The sequence below is a fragment of the Amia ocellicauda genome, chromosome 5 (genome assembly GCF_036373705.1).
Source record: "Amia ocellicauda isolate fAmiCal2 chromosome 5, fAmiCal2.hap1, whole genome shotgun sequence".
NCBI lineage: Eukaryota > Metazoa > Chordata > Actinopteri > Amiiformes > Amiidae > Amia > Amia ocellicauda.
In genome coordinates, this window is record NC_089854.1 from 42518975 (window position 1) to 42536084 (window position 17110).

Sequence of the window (17110 nt, forward strand, 5' to 3'; positions counted from 1 at the left end):
TTTCTTCGGGTGTTCATTAGAATGGGCTCCCCAGCCGACCAGGCTCATTTCGCTGGCTTTACAAGCCGGCGAAGTGCAATGTGTTTTGACATCTGCCTCTGCAGAGTTTCATTACCAAAAGAAAAGGCTATTGATGAGTCTGCATTAAGGCAAATTGTAAAACCAGTTTTAAAACTGGTTTAAAATGTCTTTGTGATTGCGTAGCTGCCATCACCTAGAATTGAAATCTATGTGATTGGATGAGGGTCCTCTGCTATGAAGCTGCTTTAACATGCCTCTCATTTATACTTTGTTTTGCGTAGATACTACTTTAGTGTAAAATAGATATTAATAACAAATATTGAATCAGTCAGGAATCTGAGGATTATGCACAGCCATCGTGGGAACTGTTCCTTATCTAAGCCAGCATAAATCTTATCTTGGCATACCCCCTTTTAACAATAAAGGATACATGTGAAAATGTCTATAAAATACATAGTGTCAAGTCTGGCAAATTATCACTGCTGTGCATTAGAATAACTATTTTGCATACGATCATGTAAGGTTAATTAGTGGTTATCCCTATATTAATTAAATTTTTGAATGTTTAAGTAACAGTTCACTATTCAAATATATTACTGATGACTTTTTGGCCTATACAATAGGGGCATCACATTTGTGTTTTGTGCGTTTTTAAAAAATATATACAAAATGCATTTAACAAAAGCTTTTAGTTATGGATTTTATTTTGTAACACTAGAAAAACTAACCTAAACCCTTCAATAGGCAAAGGGCTTAGACTGGCTTCTTTATCTGTCATCCATCCAAACCCTTCACCCTTTAATGGAACATGCAGTTGAAATACGATTAAATTATGTTGGCAGTCCTAGTTTGCACTTGTCAACTCCGGGAGCGTGCTGTTTGTCCTTCCCTCGGAGAGCAAAAGTCTTTCATGTTTGCTCAACGCCTGTCATTCAGTGATAACTCCCAGTTTCTAATGAAGCTGTAGTTATTATTCTTGTCCTCATGTGTTTCTAATTGCTTTCTGCTAACAGACATATGACCTCACTTTTCTTCTATGATAATACAAGCAGACATTCTTTATCTGATGTTTGTTTTCCTCTAACTTTCCACTTAAGTTTCATTATTTCAGTCCATTAAGACTTGCATTTATTCATTCATTGTGTGCGAAAGATTCACTGAATAATCTATACCAATGTGAATAACTGTTGTCTGAGAGGTAATATTCTTTTCCCTCCGATTTCATTTCATTTTATTAATTCATAATTTTTTTAACAGACAGGGAATGAGTGATTTATGTATTTATGCGTGTATCTTCTAAATCACCTAGTGCTGGTGGTTTTGAGGTGATCTCCACAGCATCATGAGTGTTAAAGTGACATTTCTGTAGATTCAGACCCTGCCGTGCCTCATCTACTTAGCCATGCAACAATACACTCGAACTCTCTCCTGCTTCTGCCAAATTCTCAAGGTAAACCTGCTGCACTGAGCACAGTCTGCATGATAGGAAAATCATGACGTCATCTGTAGCATCCTTGCCTGTTTGTATATGCCATTAATTCTGTTTTAAAGTACAAACCCATTTCAGTGCCCTCAGCGATACACATGCAAATGGATATGATCCTAGAAGGGATACAAAAAAAAATGCTCATGATTTCAATTGTGGCTGCTGTGAACCTGATTATCTGATTTATACTTAGGCTGATTGGTTGTCCGTGAGCTGCTGGCACTTGGACAGTCTTCCTGGAACTGAGCCTTACAATCATAGAAGGTCACCCTATGATCTGCCCTGAAAACCACAGTGCCCTGGGCCAATAACATCAGGAAAATGTGTTTTATAATTGAATGACAATCCAATGCTAGTTCTGGTGCTGACAGATACACAAATCATTATATTTATTCCCTAAAATCTAAAGCATATCTCGCAAGTACTGTTATGTAAGCAGTGTGCAGGTGTAATTGACAACACTGAAAGGATAGCTGCCCAAAGCTAAGTATTTTTTCAGAGTTGTGACTTATCTTCACCCTGGGCAAGACTAGAGTGATCATTACCATGCAAAAACCCAAAGGCACAGAATGTATTGGGCAGGCTATCAGAAACAGGTTCGCAGCCTCAGTGATTCGCACATGAAGAGGTTGGCATGGCAAAACTGAGTGTCTTCTCCCGGTCCTTTCACTGTGTTGGTCCTAAGAAGCCATTAATTGGAAAGCAATTTTCAAAAGGTGGAAAAGTGCACTAATACCTTTCCCCCATCCCTACAACCAAATGTAAATACAGTTAGGTCCATAAATATTTGGACAGTGATAAGAATTGTCATAATTTTGGCTCTGTATACCACCACAGTGGATTTGAAAGGAAACAATATGTGCTTTAAGTGTAGACTTTCATTAATTTGAGGGTAGTTACATCCAAATTGGGTGAACGATGTAGGAATTACACCCATGTGTATATGTGGTACCCCCAATTTTAGGGTCTACACTTAAATAACATCTTCATTGTTTCCTTTCAAATCCATTGTCGTCGCATACAGAGCCAAAATTATGACAATTGTGTCACTGTCCAAATATTTATGGACCTAACTATATAGGAAAACTACTTTTCCTTTTTGGTAACACCACCAATTAAAACGCTTCAGGTTTCTGATAAATAATGTTTTGTTCCTGTATGATATAGAATCATCTCTTGCAACACAGTGTTTGTCGCTATGATTTACACTCACCTAAAGGATTATTAGGAACACCTGTTCAATTTCTCATTAATGCAATTATCTAACCAACCAATCACATGGCAGTTGCTTCAATGCATTTAGGGGTGTGGTCCTGGTCAAGACAATCTCCTGAACTCCAAACTGAATGTCTGAATGGGAAAGAAAGGTGATTTAAGCAATTTTGAGCGTGGCATGGTTGTTGGTGCCAGACGGGCCGGTCTGAGTATTTCACAATCTGCTCAGTTACTGGGATTTTCACGCACAACCATTTCTAGGGTTTACAAAGAATGGTGTGAAAAGGGAAAAACATCCAGTATGCGGCAGTCCTGTGGGCGAAAATGCCTTGTTGATGCTAGAGGTCAGAGGAGAATGGGCCGACTGATTCAAGCTGATAGAAGAGCAACTTTGACTGAAATAACCACTTGTTACAACCGAGGTATGCAGCAAAGCATTTGTGAAGCCACAACACGTACAACCTTGAGGCGGATGGGCTACAACAGCAGAAGACCCCACCGGGTACCACTCATCTCCACTACAAATAGGAAAAAGAGGCTACAATTTGCACAAGCTCACCAAAATTGGACAGTTGAAGACTGGAAAAATGTTGCCTGGTCTGATGAGTCTCGATTTCTGTTGAGACATTCAGATGGTAGAGTCAGAATTTGGCGTAAACAGAATGAGAACATGGATCCATCATGCCTTGTTACCACTGTGCAGGCTGGTGGTGGTGGTGTAATGGTGTGGGGGATGTTTTCTTGGCACACTTTAGGCCCCTTAGTGCCAATTGGGCATCGTTTAAATGCCACGGCCTACCTGAGCATTGTTTCTGACCATGTCCATCCCTTTATGACCACCATGTACCCATCCTCTGATGGCTGCTTCCAGCAGGATAATGCACCATGTCACAAAGGTCGAATCATTTCAAATTGGTTTCTTGAACATGACAATGAGTTCACTGTACTAAACTGGCCCCCACAGTCACCAGATCTCAACCCAATACAGCATCTTTGGGATGTGGTGGAACGGGAGCTTCGTGCCCTGGATGTGCATCCCACAAATCTCCATCAACTGCAAGATGCTATCCTATCAATATGGGCCAACATTTCTAAAGAATGCTTTCAGCACCTTGTTGAATCAATGCCACGTAGAATTAAGGCAGTTCTGAAGGCGAAAGGGGGTCAAACACAGTATTAGTATGGTGTTCCTAATAATCCTTTAGGTGAGTGTATATCAGTCTTACTCCCAAAATGTGCATTTTCCTGAAACAGTTTGGAATTACTCATTGTCAATACGCTAACACAGTTGCATCTCTTTGTCTTATTAAGTATATGCGATTTTCCTAGATGGATGATTATCATCATTCTTAAGTGTCACTCTTGGTCACAAAAAGTTAAGAGTCATCACAATTACTGTACATTCAGTTGCAGAGCAAATTGTGTGGGTGGGAATATGTCTTTTCCCCAATTACTGATGATTGAACAGGCCAGCTATCACAGATGTTTTGATGTTCCATTGGGCTAACTCTTTTGAATTCACAGTGCAGACTATCATTAAATGGTATTTAGTTATTACACCCTGTTCTAATCAGATCCTGTGTCCTGGATATCTGTGAAAGCTGTGTCTATCATCTGCTTGCAGAAGTAAATGATCCAATTAAAACATTTAAGTAAAACAACAGCCATCAAAGTTGTGAAGCAACATCTTTTTTTTTTTTTTTTTAAGCTCTGACCTATAAGGCATTAAAATGCAGATTAAACCAGTGATGGAAAAATGTACAGAGGACAGCACATTCTTTGACTCGACAAAGATGAGCAATTTGAATGGTTTGAATTGAAATAGTGTGCAAACATTTTACTCGAAATCACAAGGCAAAGATTTACATTACAGAGCAAGAAAATGTACAGTGTTGAACAGAAGACATCAGTGACACTTTAATATCAAAGGTGCATATACTTAAATCAATAAGGTTTAGATCAACCCACCACAAGCAAGCTATGACTTAGTTTACTAAAGAAGTACGATTCCCCCAAACCATGCCAAAGCAGTGTCTCTGTTAATGTGCTTCTCATTAAATGGAGTTTTAACTGAGGTTTGGGAGGAGAACAACCCCAAACTCATGCCTGACTTCCCCCTTCCCAAGTATACGTATCCCACAACACACACACTTTCCAAGCATGCATTGCTTTCCATACCTCCTCCACCCCAAACATCGCCTTTGCAGCAGCTCCTTGGCTTATTCCAGCTAGTGGGGTGTGGCTTCGATGGCCTTGTCCTCATGGTCAGGTCATAGTTCCCTTAGACAAGTGAGTCTAAAATAAACTCTATTTACTTGTTACTACATATGTCTATTTGGGTTGTGTGAACTCCTGAAGTTTTAGTATTTATCCAGATATCCCCATTGCTCAGTCTACAAATGGGCTGTAAAGTAAGCCATTCTCAATCTACATTCCATTTTACCTGCTGTAGAAAACTACCCATGATGTCTTAATTTGCACATGTATTTCTTTATAAAGCACACAGAATACTCTGATGGAGCATTGTAGAAGAGATTGTGCATGCTTTGTGAGTCATGAGAAGATCTTTATAGTTGAGCTGGATGTTTTGAGTCATACCCTACTATGACAGTGTGCTAAAAGATTTGATAGTAATTAACACGTATGCTGTTATAAATCTGTTGTAAATAAAATAAAAATATATGGACAAAAACATCTTTTGCATCACAATGATGGAGAATAAGTCCTTGTGAAAAAGTGAAAAGTCTTTATCTGAACAGAGGGGCTCCTCCAATGCTTAATAGATTCCATGGACTATACGTTTAATGAGTTTATCAATTTGTTCCTTGCTGAATTAAAATTGTACCAATGTAATCCAAGATGCACCTTGCTTTACATACGTAAGCAAGTTCATTACTGGTTGTAACTGATGGGCTGTAGGATTTTCCATTAATCAGGTTGAATTTTTTCCCCTTGACTTACTATGTGACACTTTAAAAATGAAATTCTGTAACATTCTTTCTTGATTTACATTGCCTCGTCAGATTAGAGTTTGCCAGGAATAAGTGATGAGGCAGTAGAAGGAATGTTATTCTGTTCTTGTTTCTACTGATTCTACTGGCCTTTGTGAACAACATTAACAAGTCAAGTCCTAATTTCATTGAGGGACATCTAAGATAAAAACTTGATAAAGGGGTTTACTTAATTTGTTTGGTGTCTAAAAAAAAAAAACATCCTATACTTCTATTGTAAAATAAAAAATTAACCCGCAAAGTAGGTGGATCTAAATCCTTTGTATGGTTCTTCACCCTGTCCTGAGCAAGTGTTAAATCTTGTGTGCCCTTAGGTCCCTCACCTACTCCTACCTTCTGGCCTTCAACGCCTGGTTGCTGCTGGCTCCCATCGTGTTGTGCTACGACTGGCAGGTGGGCAGCATCTCCCTGGTGGAGTCTGCATGGGACGTGCGAAATGCCGCAGCCTTCCTCTTTGGAGTTGTCATGCTCTGCTTATGCCTGCATTGCCTTACATCGTTACAGGTAATTCCACCAAGCCCTGCATCCCTGAGCACCCACAGCTCAATGTCTACATCGTGTGACCATTCCACACAGAGCGGCCAGTAACAGCCCCTTCGTTGGGTGGGAGATGTTTGCCAAAGCTTAAGCAACTGTAATAGTGTTGGTTGGGGTGCATCTCAGGCAAACATCTGTTGACAGGAGTCAATTAGCGTCTTTCCACTATCAGCAACGCCAGACTGTCATATGTTCCTTCTCATTCCCGCTGCATCAGTGAGGAATTATTTCATTTTTATATCAAATTGTGATTTGTAAACAAATAGGAAACCAGAGATGGGGGTGCATACAGTAAGCACAATCAACCCCTGTCCAACTTCTAATTTAAAAGTTTAAAATGGGGGGTTCATGATACCCCTGCCAATCGAAACCAGTCTGGGAGATGAAGCTGAGTAAGAAATACACACACGTGTGTATGCAAATATATATTTGTTTTGTCTTTGCACTGCGGGTGAAATGCTGATCCCGCAATACTAGATATGATGGTAGGTCTATGATAAAGGTTTAGCTAGGAACTGTAGTGTGAAGAGCTGTCGAATGTATAACCACGATAATGATTCAGTAGAACTTGGCAAACGATATAACAATGTTTAATCTTTTACAGCTGTGAAAATGATTAACACTTAATCAGATGGAGATTGTACCGATTCTATTTTCATGCTGTTATAAAGAAATTGTAATTGTTTATTCTGTCTTCAAGCTTCACTAAAATAACACATTTTCCTAGTTTAGTGGTATCGCTGTACCTTACTTATCAAATTGTGAAGATTAGACGCTAAACCTAAAGTTCATTAAATTCACATTTTTAAAAATATTTTTGTATTGCTGTAATTGCTGCTATGAATGAGGCTAACAGTAAATCTCTCCACTGAGAGAGAATGAGTCCATTTAGTTAGAGGCCTGTAACTTAAACACTTTCATGTAGATAAGAGAAAATAGGTTGGTGGAATTTAAAATCAGACTAAATGGATAACTTATCGGATGATCAAATAAATGATTACCCATCCTGGTGAATATTAGAATTGTGTTGTGTGTTTGTGTTTATGTACTTACAGTATTTAATAAGGAATAGAGGTTCTGCTAAAAATGAAGGGGAGTGTAAAAATTATTGATTGATGGAAGCTGTATTGTCTTTTAAGGGTTGTGAGGACAGGGAGATCTTATGCTACATTTAACCTTTTCTTTTAGAAAACGGCGTTGAAACTCACCAGCAATGCAGGATACTAAGTTCAGTATAATGTATACTTTTTCTTTTTTATAGTAATCATTCAAGATCACCTTCCCAATGCATTTTGGTATTCAAGACAGTTAACGTCGCTGTGGGAGAAAGCGACTTGAATAAATTACTTTTTCTTTTCTCTTCTGAACACTGAACGCACAGTCTAATTGTGAAGCCAAGGGCAATGTATTTAAACCAGTAATTAATGACTCAGGTACTTCCTGTTCATAAGTGACTGCAGCCACATTGAGAAGTAACTTGGCTTTCATAAAAATACTTTTAATTGTATGCTGGAAAGGAAAAGACATCCCAGGTTTGACCAGTGTAATGACATTTAACATTATAGTTATCGTTTTGCACGTTTGCCATTTTTGACTTCTCATAGATGTTTAACTACCTTAGTAAAGATTTGCTTAAGTACTTAAATTGTTTTCTACTATGCAGTCTTTTCAAGTGATATTGGCTAAAGGGATCATTTTTTTTGCATTAATATGAGAAAACCCTAATAAAATACACAGGTTATTTACAATGAACTGTGCCCTGAGGTAAATGCTTGACTATATTTCAGGAGGCTTTTGGAAATCGATTAATATAAAAAAGAGATTTAGAAGCAACGCAAACTACATATGTCCTAGAGCTGTAAATAATTGTTGCCACTATTCATTTTAATGTTGTTTAAGGTGGTTTTCTGAGAATCTTTCGGTATGTTTGATTGTATATTATGAAATATGTATCCATTTTAAATGAGAAGGAATGCAACTGATGGTAGGCAGGGAAATTGTATTTAACGGGCAGTTTGCTGGCTTTTGGTTATTGCAAAAATCCCTGTTGTGGACTGAATTAATGAGTACTGAATGTATTCTCTATGCAATATGTAGTCATGACCATGCACAATAAATAAATCAGATATGTACAGGCTCTCATCTGTATTTTGGTTATTAGTCAAGTTATAAAGGAAAATACAGGAGAAACTTTTCACAGTAAAAAAACAAATGGCCATAAAGTCCATTGGTGTACACGGATATGATTTATAGTTTGGAAATTGAGTGTGGTGTCATTTGTCTTCACATATGCAGTGAGCAGCATATTAGAGAGGGCCGATAATCGGGCAGCATGGCAGAAACCTTCCCCTTAGGGGCCAGGCTGCGTGCGTCTCGGAGACGTATTATCCTGGTAGAGATGCACTTACTAATACCGAGGCTGTCATTTGTCACAGCTGTTGTTAAGGGGTGAGATCGTCATGGTTTATGGATCTGCTTTGCCGTATTCTCAAATGCACTATAAACATTGTTATGTAGTTTTATGGGAACCCGATGCATGTGCTAAATAAACCCTATAACATCTCAGATACCATGTTGGATTCTGTTTCAGTACATAGCCTAAAAATTAGGATGTCAAAAAGAGCATTCTGAGTCTTGACCATGCTGCCAAAAACAGGGTTTTGGTGATCTGAAAATGTTCACGATGCCAGTTGTTCCTTAGTTACCCCACATCCATCAGTGGGATGTATTTATTCCTTTCATGTATACAGCTTCCTAAAATTGCACTGTAAATCATCGGTTTACACAGTTATCCCTAGTGTGGTGATTGTGACCAGCTCTCCAGAGTGGTTGTGTTCTGCACCACAGTGATTTGGGAAACGATAAAGATCAGGCAATTTTTATTTGTTTTATTTTGGTCTTCTTTTTCCACCATGAACCCATCTTGCAGCATATCAGTAAAGTGAAATGGAGCCACTAACGCCGGAGTGCTTGTTAAGCCCTGAGGGTGAGTTGTTCTCGTTACTGTTCCTGGGTCCCTAGGGTTGCGTAGCTCATGCACCCAAAACAATTGATGATTGTTTGATGACTCTAAATGCTATTGATACCGAGATGGAATTAAACCCATTTTAATTCACCTTGAGGCATTTGTATGAATCCAGTCCCAGTAAAGATATCTGAATAATACATACCTCCCTGGAAAAATAGGTTGGATAGTTCCGTCTAAATAATAATCTAATTTGAGGAGGTCTCAGGATGGTGAATGTCCTAATCGGTTCAAGTTTATATGTATATCTTTATGGAAGGAATCTATGAATTCTGGGCATTGAAGTAGGATCTTTTTAAGCTTATCAGTTTAAAATGTCATTCTCACCCTCCTTTGACATTCAATTGCATCTTCTAATCCCAGCAACAGCAGCAGACTTGGCTGATCCACTGCTGGATGAAGGCCTTCGAAAGATGTTTTCACTATAGATCTAGAGTATCTTTTCCCAGTAACGCATGATTTCATCTTCCTGTCTTCCATTCTCAGTCCTTTATAGAACAACTAATACCTGATTTGCCCCTATCATCAACCTGGAAAAGCACGGACAAGAGGCACTCACCATTGGTCATTGTCAGTGATCGTCATGCTATTTCTGCACAGTGAATTTGGCCAAGAGATGGTCCTACCAGTCTCCTGTTTGGCTAGCAGATGAAAAGCCCTCCAGGGCAACAATACATCCATAAGCCAAGAACTTCAACATGAAAAACATAATGATGAAAAGCACATCCACTGCAACACCATGATAATACAAATGAAGACAGATTGCAGGGAAGAGGTGAGCCCATAGCCCATAGCCTGTGGGAGAGTCTGAACCAGAAGAGTTAAAGCAGTTGCGTCACCATGCCAAAGTGCTATAAACAGACTCTAGCTATAGTACCAATAGCATCCAAAGTTCTCCTTTCTCACAATTACACAGTGCATATTTAACATAATGTGAGACTGCATTATGCACCTTTGAACAGATGAAATCCTGGTCTGACATTGTAGGGAGTTGTTTTGGGTCCCTCATGCATTTAAGGTAGCTACCAAAAACAATACGAACGGTCCTAGCCTCAACTACAGCTGATTAAGTCATCTCTATGGAACAAATTGAAGGCCAACGCCCAACGCCATCTGCTGCACAGAACCTTGCCTTCAAAGTGGTTCAGTATTCTCCACTTGTTTTAATAAACTGCAAGAAAATACATGATGCGTAATTAAAGAATACAGAAACAGAAACATTGGGCGTGACATATGAAGTGAGAGATGTGCTACATTTGGAAGTGTTACAGAATTTGAAGAAACAGGGTCAGAATCAATGCAAGTAATTTTTGAGAAATGAAGCGGGACGTGTAAGAACGTGTAAGAACTGCTTTGAAGGTTATCAGGCATTATGGACCGTGACTTACAATTTAAAGAGAAACTTCTGATCGCTGAGTTTAATTACAGGAACTGAAATAAAATTATTTTCAAACCTGCACACATTTGAATAATCTCAGAATTATACTCACATTATCTGTCTGATATTGATCCTTTACACTTATTTTTTTCTTTTTTTGTTTGTTTATTCTTATTAAAATTAAATAAGACAAAACTGCTGTCTGTTTTTTAAGATCTTAACCTGACAACTGTGGACTTGTGAGACAGCAAAAAAACCATATTGCTTAAAATCTGTATTCTCTAACGCAACGTTGTTAACAATGTCTTCCAAGTGTGTGTTGCCAAAGTAAACAGAAGCCAATGCACCAGTATCGTGCTGTTACGGAATGAATGTGGGTTAGGACAAGTACCAACATGGCAATACCACAACGGCAATTTCCTCTCAATCAATCTGTATTCATGATGGGGAGGGAGGCAATTTATTGCTAAACAGAGATCTGAAGAGATGAGAGGGCTGTGAATGAATCAATTATAGGGGCAGGAAAATAAGTGGATCCCTGAATTGTTTTAATTGACGTAAAGTATAATTCCGCAATTGGATTGTGTAAGAAAAAAAAAAACATGGTGTCCACTGTTCAGATATTCATTAAATATTGGATGCATGTGTTTAACATATATATTGGATGTGTATAATGGCATTGGATGTATTGCATGTAAAAGTAACAAACTAACAAAATAATTAGTCGCAGGCAAATTAAAAATTCAAGTCAGGGTTTCACATAGGAAAAAAGGCAAGATGAGGCAGACTCATCTTCTTTTAAATCAGCTAGCCTAAACTGCCATTGACTTTTCCCAAATCTGGTATACCCAGACTGACAGGATGTAATGTGCTCAACCCAAAATACTACCTTTGAAACCCCGGGTATTCAGTAACATACAGTATATATCTGATTTTGTTTGCAATTATAAAGAGTAACCAAAGGAGCTACACTAAAGATGTTAAAATAGCTCCCCTATTTATAGCCAGCCTTCTGAGGACTAAGTGAGCGAGATATGGAAGGATGACTGTGTTGAAAGGACACGCCACTTCCAGATGCCTTACAGGAGAATGATCTGACCCTCATACTTGGAACAGAAAGACTATAGCTGTTAAAAAATGGGGCAGGAGAGGAGCTCAGGGGTAGAAGCTCTGTGCTAGGGTGATAGCTGAAGCTGTCAAGATCAATCAGCTGCAGTGAATATCAGGGAGGGGATAGCATTTGAACCACAATTGTGAGCATGGATTGAAGGAAAAGGGGACATTTTATTAACAAAGTATATTCAATCATTCTTCTCCATTTAAAGATTGGATGAAAATCGATGGATGGAAGAACAAAATACTGGTTAAAAAGAGGCATATACAAGTACATAGGTAAATAAATACATGCATAACCATTGATAAATGTGGACTCTGGTTTGCCTTTTTTTTGTTCCCAATAACCCCAAGCATTATCAATTATCCAAACTCCAGCAGCAAAGTGATTGTCATCAAAAACCATTGGCTGATTGCCCAGGAATATCAGATACTGGGTTGCCCTTGCTTTGTTCAGGTTTCTTGAAGGGAAAGAAATGTATACTCTTTTTTTAAGTTGTAATTCTAAAATATTACAGATCACACACGACAACTGTGATATTTGAAGTTCAGTTACAGAGGCCAGAAGATTGTCTGGGGTTCTCAGCGCCACTCCTGGGGCCTCACTTGGGTCCAGCTTGTTTGATAATTCATTGAACCCTTCACATAGGTAATCATGTAGAAAATCAGCACTTGGTTTTTATTTTAAACAGCTGGGGAAGTATCACATGGTGTAAGGCAGGGGGGTAGTCAATTATTTTTTGTCAGGGTCCAAATTTCTTGGTCAAGGTATAGTCAAGGTCCAGAGGGGGGGAACTCACACCTCCAACTGCCCCTTTCCAACACACACACACACATTTCTGTGAATTAGTAATATACCCTGTTGCTGATATTTTGTACATTTATTTGACAAAGTACAAATATAAAACTTTTAAATAACTGTAAATACAAGTATTATTTTATGCTTTCAGACCACTTCTAATTGTTTTAATTTGTTAAGGATTATTGTAGGCGTAATAGAAATAATAGAAATGTTGAAGCATTTTGTGTCTTATTAGATTAAAGTCTTAACCATTCCCCTTTGTCCCACTGTCCACTGCACGAAATTAACGTTGCAAAGTGAGGGCAAAGAGGATTGAGTAATTCAGGGCATGGGGTCTGGGGGTGCTCCCTAATAAGATTTTGAAAATCGGAGAAATACGTGATTCTGAGTCATTTCCAAGTCGAAAAACTTGGCTCAAAATCTCCATGACATCCATAAAATCAGGCAGATTTTGACTCAAATATATCTTTGCTTCACAACCACGTATCACCAGCGAAAAATCCCATATCAACCAACATTATGCAGGCAAATAGACGCAGTTTATGGTGCTTGTCAATCACAGATCTATTTCGATGGAGCTCTGTAATTGAAATGGGTGAGGATGCACAACTCTCGATTTGTGCGCCTGATAGTAATATGCGTGTTCATTGGAAATTAGCCGTTTCCGCCGCTGATGTAGGAGTTTCTAGCTGAATACAAGCTATGGCACCTTGCCCCTTCCTTCCCCGGTCATGTGTGCAGTTTTATATTTTGGAGGCGAGGTTGAAATATGTCCACACGACAAGCGATCCGCAGTTTATAGAAATCAGGAAAAGAAACCAAATACCTTTTTTTTTTTTTTTTTTTTAAACTAGTACAAAGTGAAGCCCTTGCCCTAGTCCAGAATGTGTATAGAGATGCCCGAACTAATCAAATTAAGTAACTGACAGCTCAGTAGGAACAAAGACAAGCAGGGGACCAGATACACATATAAAATGTTTTCTTTTCTCTCTCTATTTCAGAAATTGGAAAACCGAGAAGTGTTGGTGGGAATCCTGTTCCTTGTTTTCCCTTTCATTCCTGCGAGCAACCTGTTCTTCAGAGTGGGCTTTGTAGTGGCAGAGAGAGTCCTCTACATGCCAAGGTAATAACAGTTTATCAGTTGCAAAGCCTTCCCTTTGCTGCAGCTGTAGGGTATACCTGAACCATTGAACCATTCAATACTCTGACTCCAAGGAGAATTAATTAACTTTTTTTTTTTTTTTTTGCGGGTGGGATGGTTGTGAATTCACAACCATTTGCTTAATGCTTATTTATTTCTTTGTTGGTTTTATTTTCACATGCACACTTATGTGTGAGGGGTAGCGGGGGGCTCTAAATGTCCTTCAGACTTCTGAGACCATAGTTGTATGGACATCTGTACTCTATAATCATTGTGCTTAGTCTCCTTTAATGGGCTGATGAGAAGCCACCTCTGTGACAAAGTGCATCAGAGAAGCACCTGTAGGAATTAATGGCAATCTTTGCTTCCAGGCGCCAGTAACTGGATTATTTAGAAGCTCTGTTGTTTGATTCTAAATGCAATATCTGTTTCAGGGACAATATAATATCAGGTTTTATTTAAAAGCTCAAGGTGAGAGTGCCATTGGAGCAGGGCTTTTTCTGTATTTCGTGTGCTAATGTATAAGCTCTTTAGTTGCTTTGAATTGGAAACCTGAACATCTTTGTTTTAGCCGTATAATCCGAGTGGATAAGGCTGCTGTCTTGGTTTAATAACACCAACAATGATGGATTGAAATAGTGCCACTCAGAAATGTCATATTATAATGTAGGAGAGGAAAGATTCCCACCTAAGCAGTTTTTCCATACCAGCTAGAGTGACTAAATACCCCCTCTTCAATTTGTGAGTAAATCTTGAAGAGCTGAGATTGTCTCTGTTTCCCACGATAGAGGTTAAGAGGAGAGACCTCTCATGTACTTTCTTTGAAGTGAACAACGCATATTGTTTCTGGACTTCAAACAGGGAAGTGATGATGGGTTTTCTCTGCACTTCTCAGACATAACCCCTCCCTTTAAAATCTCTCTTCACAAGCCATTGAGATTATTGCTACTGCAGTTCTCTCCATTTATAAATGCTGTTTTTAAACACTTAAATGAATGAATAAATAAATGAGTGAGTGAATGAGAGAATAAACGTAGATCACTTCAAAAATGTTACATAACATTGTGGGAAAAGGGCAGTTTGCTTGAGTTATTGCTGTGCAGAATTGTCTGTAGTATAATATCAAGGCTCTTATTTGAAACTGGCACAAAGACTACATCAACAGAAGGTGGATTCTTCTGACATAACTCAGGAAGCGCTGAGACATATTAATGACTCCAAGGCTTAGGTTTTAATTAAGCTACCATCGTAGAGCAGCAATCTACCTGTATTAGCAAGAGGATAGACAGCCAAGATAAAGCATGATACAGCTTCAGGATATGGACCTGGGATATGTAGGCACAGAAACTGCGGCCCTTACCTGAAATGTGCTAATTTAGACCTTTAAGTTATTATTTTTTAATGCTGTGTTAATATATTAATAGTGCTTGATATTATTGTCTGGCAACTAACCCCTGCTTGGATTCTGCATTAATAAACACCCTAAACACCGTACAGAGAATGTGTAGACCTGCATTTTTGTCCAAGCCCTGTAAGCGAAGTGCCTGATTAAATGTTGTCATCTCCTGATAATTCATGCCTAAGGTGGAAATGGCTGTTACTATTTTAGTGATTAGAGTACGTTCCCCTCAGCCACCCTTAACCTCAGAGAAATATTTGGTCGAAAATTGCTGTCTGGTTGTAGTTCATTGCAACTTCAACTGTTGTGTAAATTGATATTTCACAGCTGGGAGTTTCTCTGCCCCATCAAAACAAACCAGAGAGAGGGAGGCTTAATGTGCAGGGCTTCTGCCATCGCGGATCCTTTGCTAACTGCCTTAGAGCCGCCTCTGTTCATTTGTTCATAGTCAAGGAGAAACAGATAATCCTGTCCCCTAAGTATGCTTTTAATGTCTCCCATAAATTAATCCCTGGCTCTGCGGGGAAGTCATTAGTCTCGAATAACAGTGTAATCTCCTGGCTCAGGACTGAATTGGACTTGGGGTCTTGCAGAAAGGAGGAATTACATTTCCACTGAGGTCTATCGTTCTATCCAAGGAAACAAAAGTTAGCGTCTACAGAGATGTTTCTTCTTTTAAAGGCAGAAAGTTTTGGCTCCACCAGGTGTTCACCAGGACATCACAAACAGGAGTGGTAGAGCTGGGTTTATATTTCAGTGAATTCTCTGCAGCGCATTAGGAGAGAAATTCTCACATTAAGCTCAGGGGGATGATCCACACATCTGTAAACATACATTCTGCCATGTGACGTCAACATGTTCTGTCTGTAAACACCACTGTGTACAAGCAGCCAGAAACCATGAGACAAATGCAAAATGATGTACCTTAAAACCACGTACTTCAATGTTAAAATCAAGAGGCAATCAGAAAGGGGGGGCAGATGCTGCTTCACTGACTGCCTAGTTCTGTAAAGCTGCCTGTTAGCATCTAGAAGTTACCGTTGAGCAACAGATTAGGGTTTTCTTGCAGGCAACCGATAGCAATGTGCTTGAGGAGATTCCCAACATCACTAAATTCCCAGCAACAGGCAGCAGATAAGTGAGGACAGACTTGAAACAGAGATAAACCTGTTTAAGAACTGACATTTGGCAAAAAGCATAGCCATTTAAAAGTTAAAGAAAGTTTTCTAAATGTGTGTGTGTATGTGTGTGTGTGTATGTATGTATATATATATTGTGACACCTTGTGTGGATGAACACAGCATGTGGGACTTGTAAGGTGGGGTTTGGGAAACACACGGCCGGGTATGGGGACAGAAGTGCAGGTTTATTATGTACAGTGTTCTAGTGCACAGACCAAAAATAAAATCATCAATTGAAATGAAAACCTCACTCCTTTGAGCCTAAACAACAAATTAAATGGATCCCTAACCTCACACAGAACTAATAAACAAAATCACGAGAGACCGCAACCAATCCAAAATGTAATCACCTACAAAATCCAATTTCAAGTTTAAAGTTCATTACTGTAATTCAGTACAGTTATTTTCCTTGCTTCTGTCTTTTCCTTTCTCTGGCTGACGCTGGCACTCCTACCTGCCTCTCCACAACAGGAAGCAGGTCTGTTCCCGTTTTATTGGGGTGGGGGGGCAGTTATGGGATAAGGAGTAGGTCAGCTGCTTCCCCCCTGATAATTCACCTCCCCTGGGGCCTTGGGAGGGACAGAGTCTCACAGGGGGGCGGTCTCCCTACATCTCACCCCACACAGCATCACTATATACGCACTGAATATATATTTGGAAGTGTTTAATTTAACTTGCATGGCTGATTGTAATACGTATGGGGAATATAATAAAAGGACATTTCCCTGTGTGCTAGTATAACATGTATGTATCTTAATCAGTAAAATATTAAAATCATATGCATGCATTTTTTATAGTAAA

At 39.1% G+C, this 17110-nt stretch overlaps 1 protein-coding gene across 2 annotated transcripts in view; it reads left to right on the plus strand.

Annotated features, from left to right (window-relative positions):
* Positions 1–17110, plus strand: part of tmtc1 (transmembrane O-mannosyltransferase targeting cadherins 1) — a 121487-nt gene that overhangs the window by 64905 nt on the left and 39472 nt on the right. For both annotated transcript variants that reach the window (XM_066705291.1, XM_066705292.1), the window contains exons 7-8: positions 6048–6237; positions 13590–13711. In XM_066705291.1, coding sequence (XP_066561388.1) covers positions 6048–6237; positions 13590–13711 — 312 coding nt within the window. The remainder of the gene's footprint in view (positions 1–6047; positions 6238–13589; positions 13712–17110) is intronic.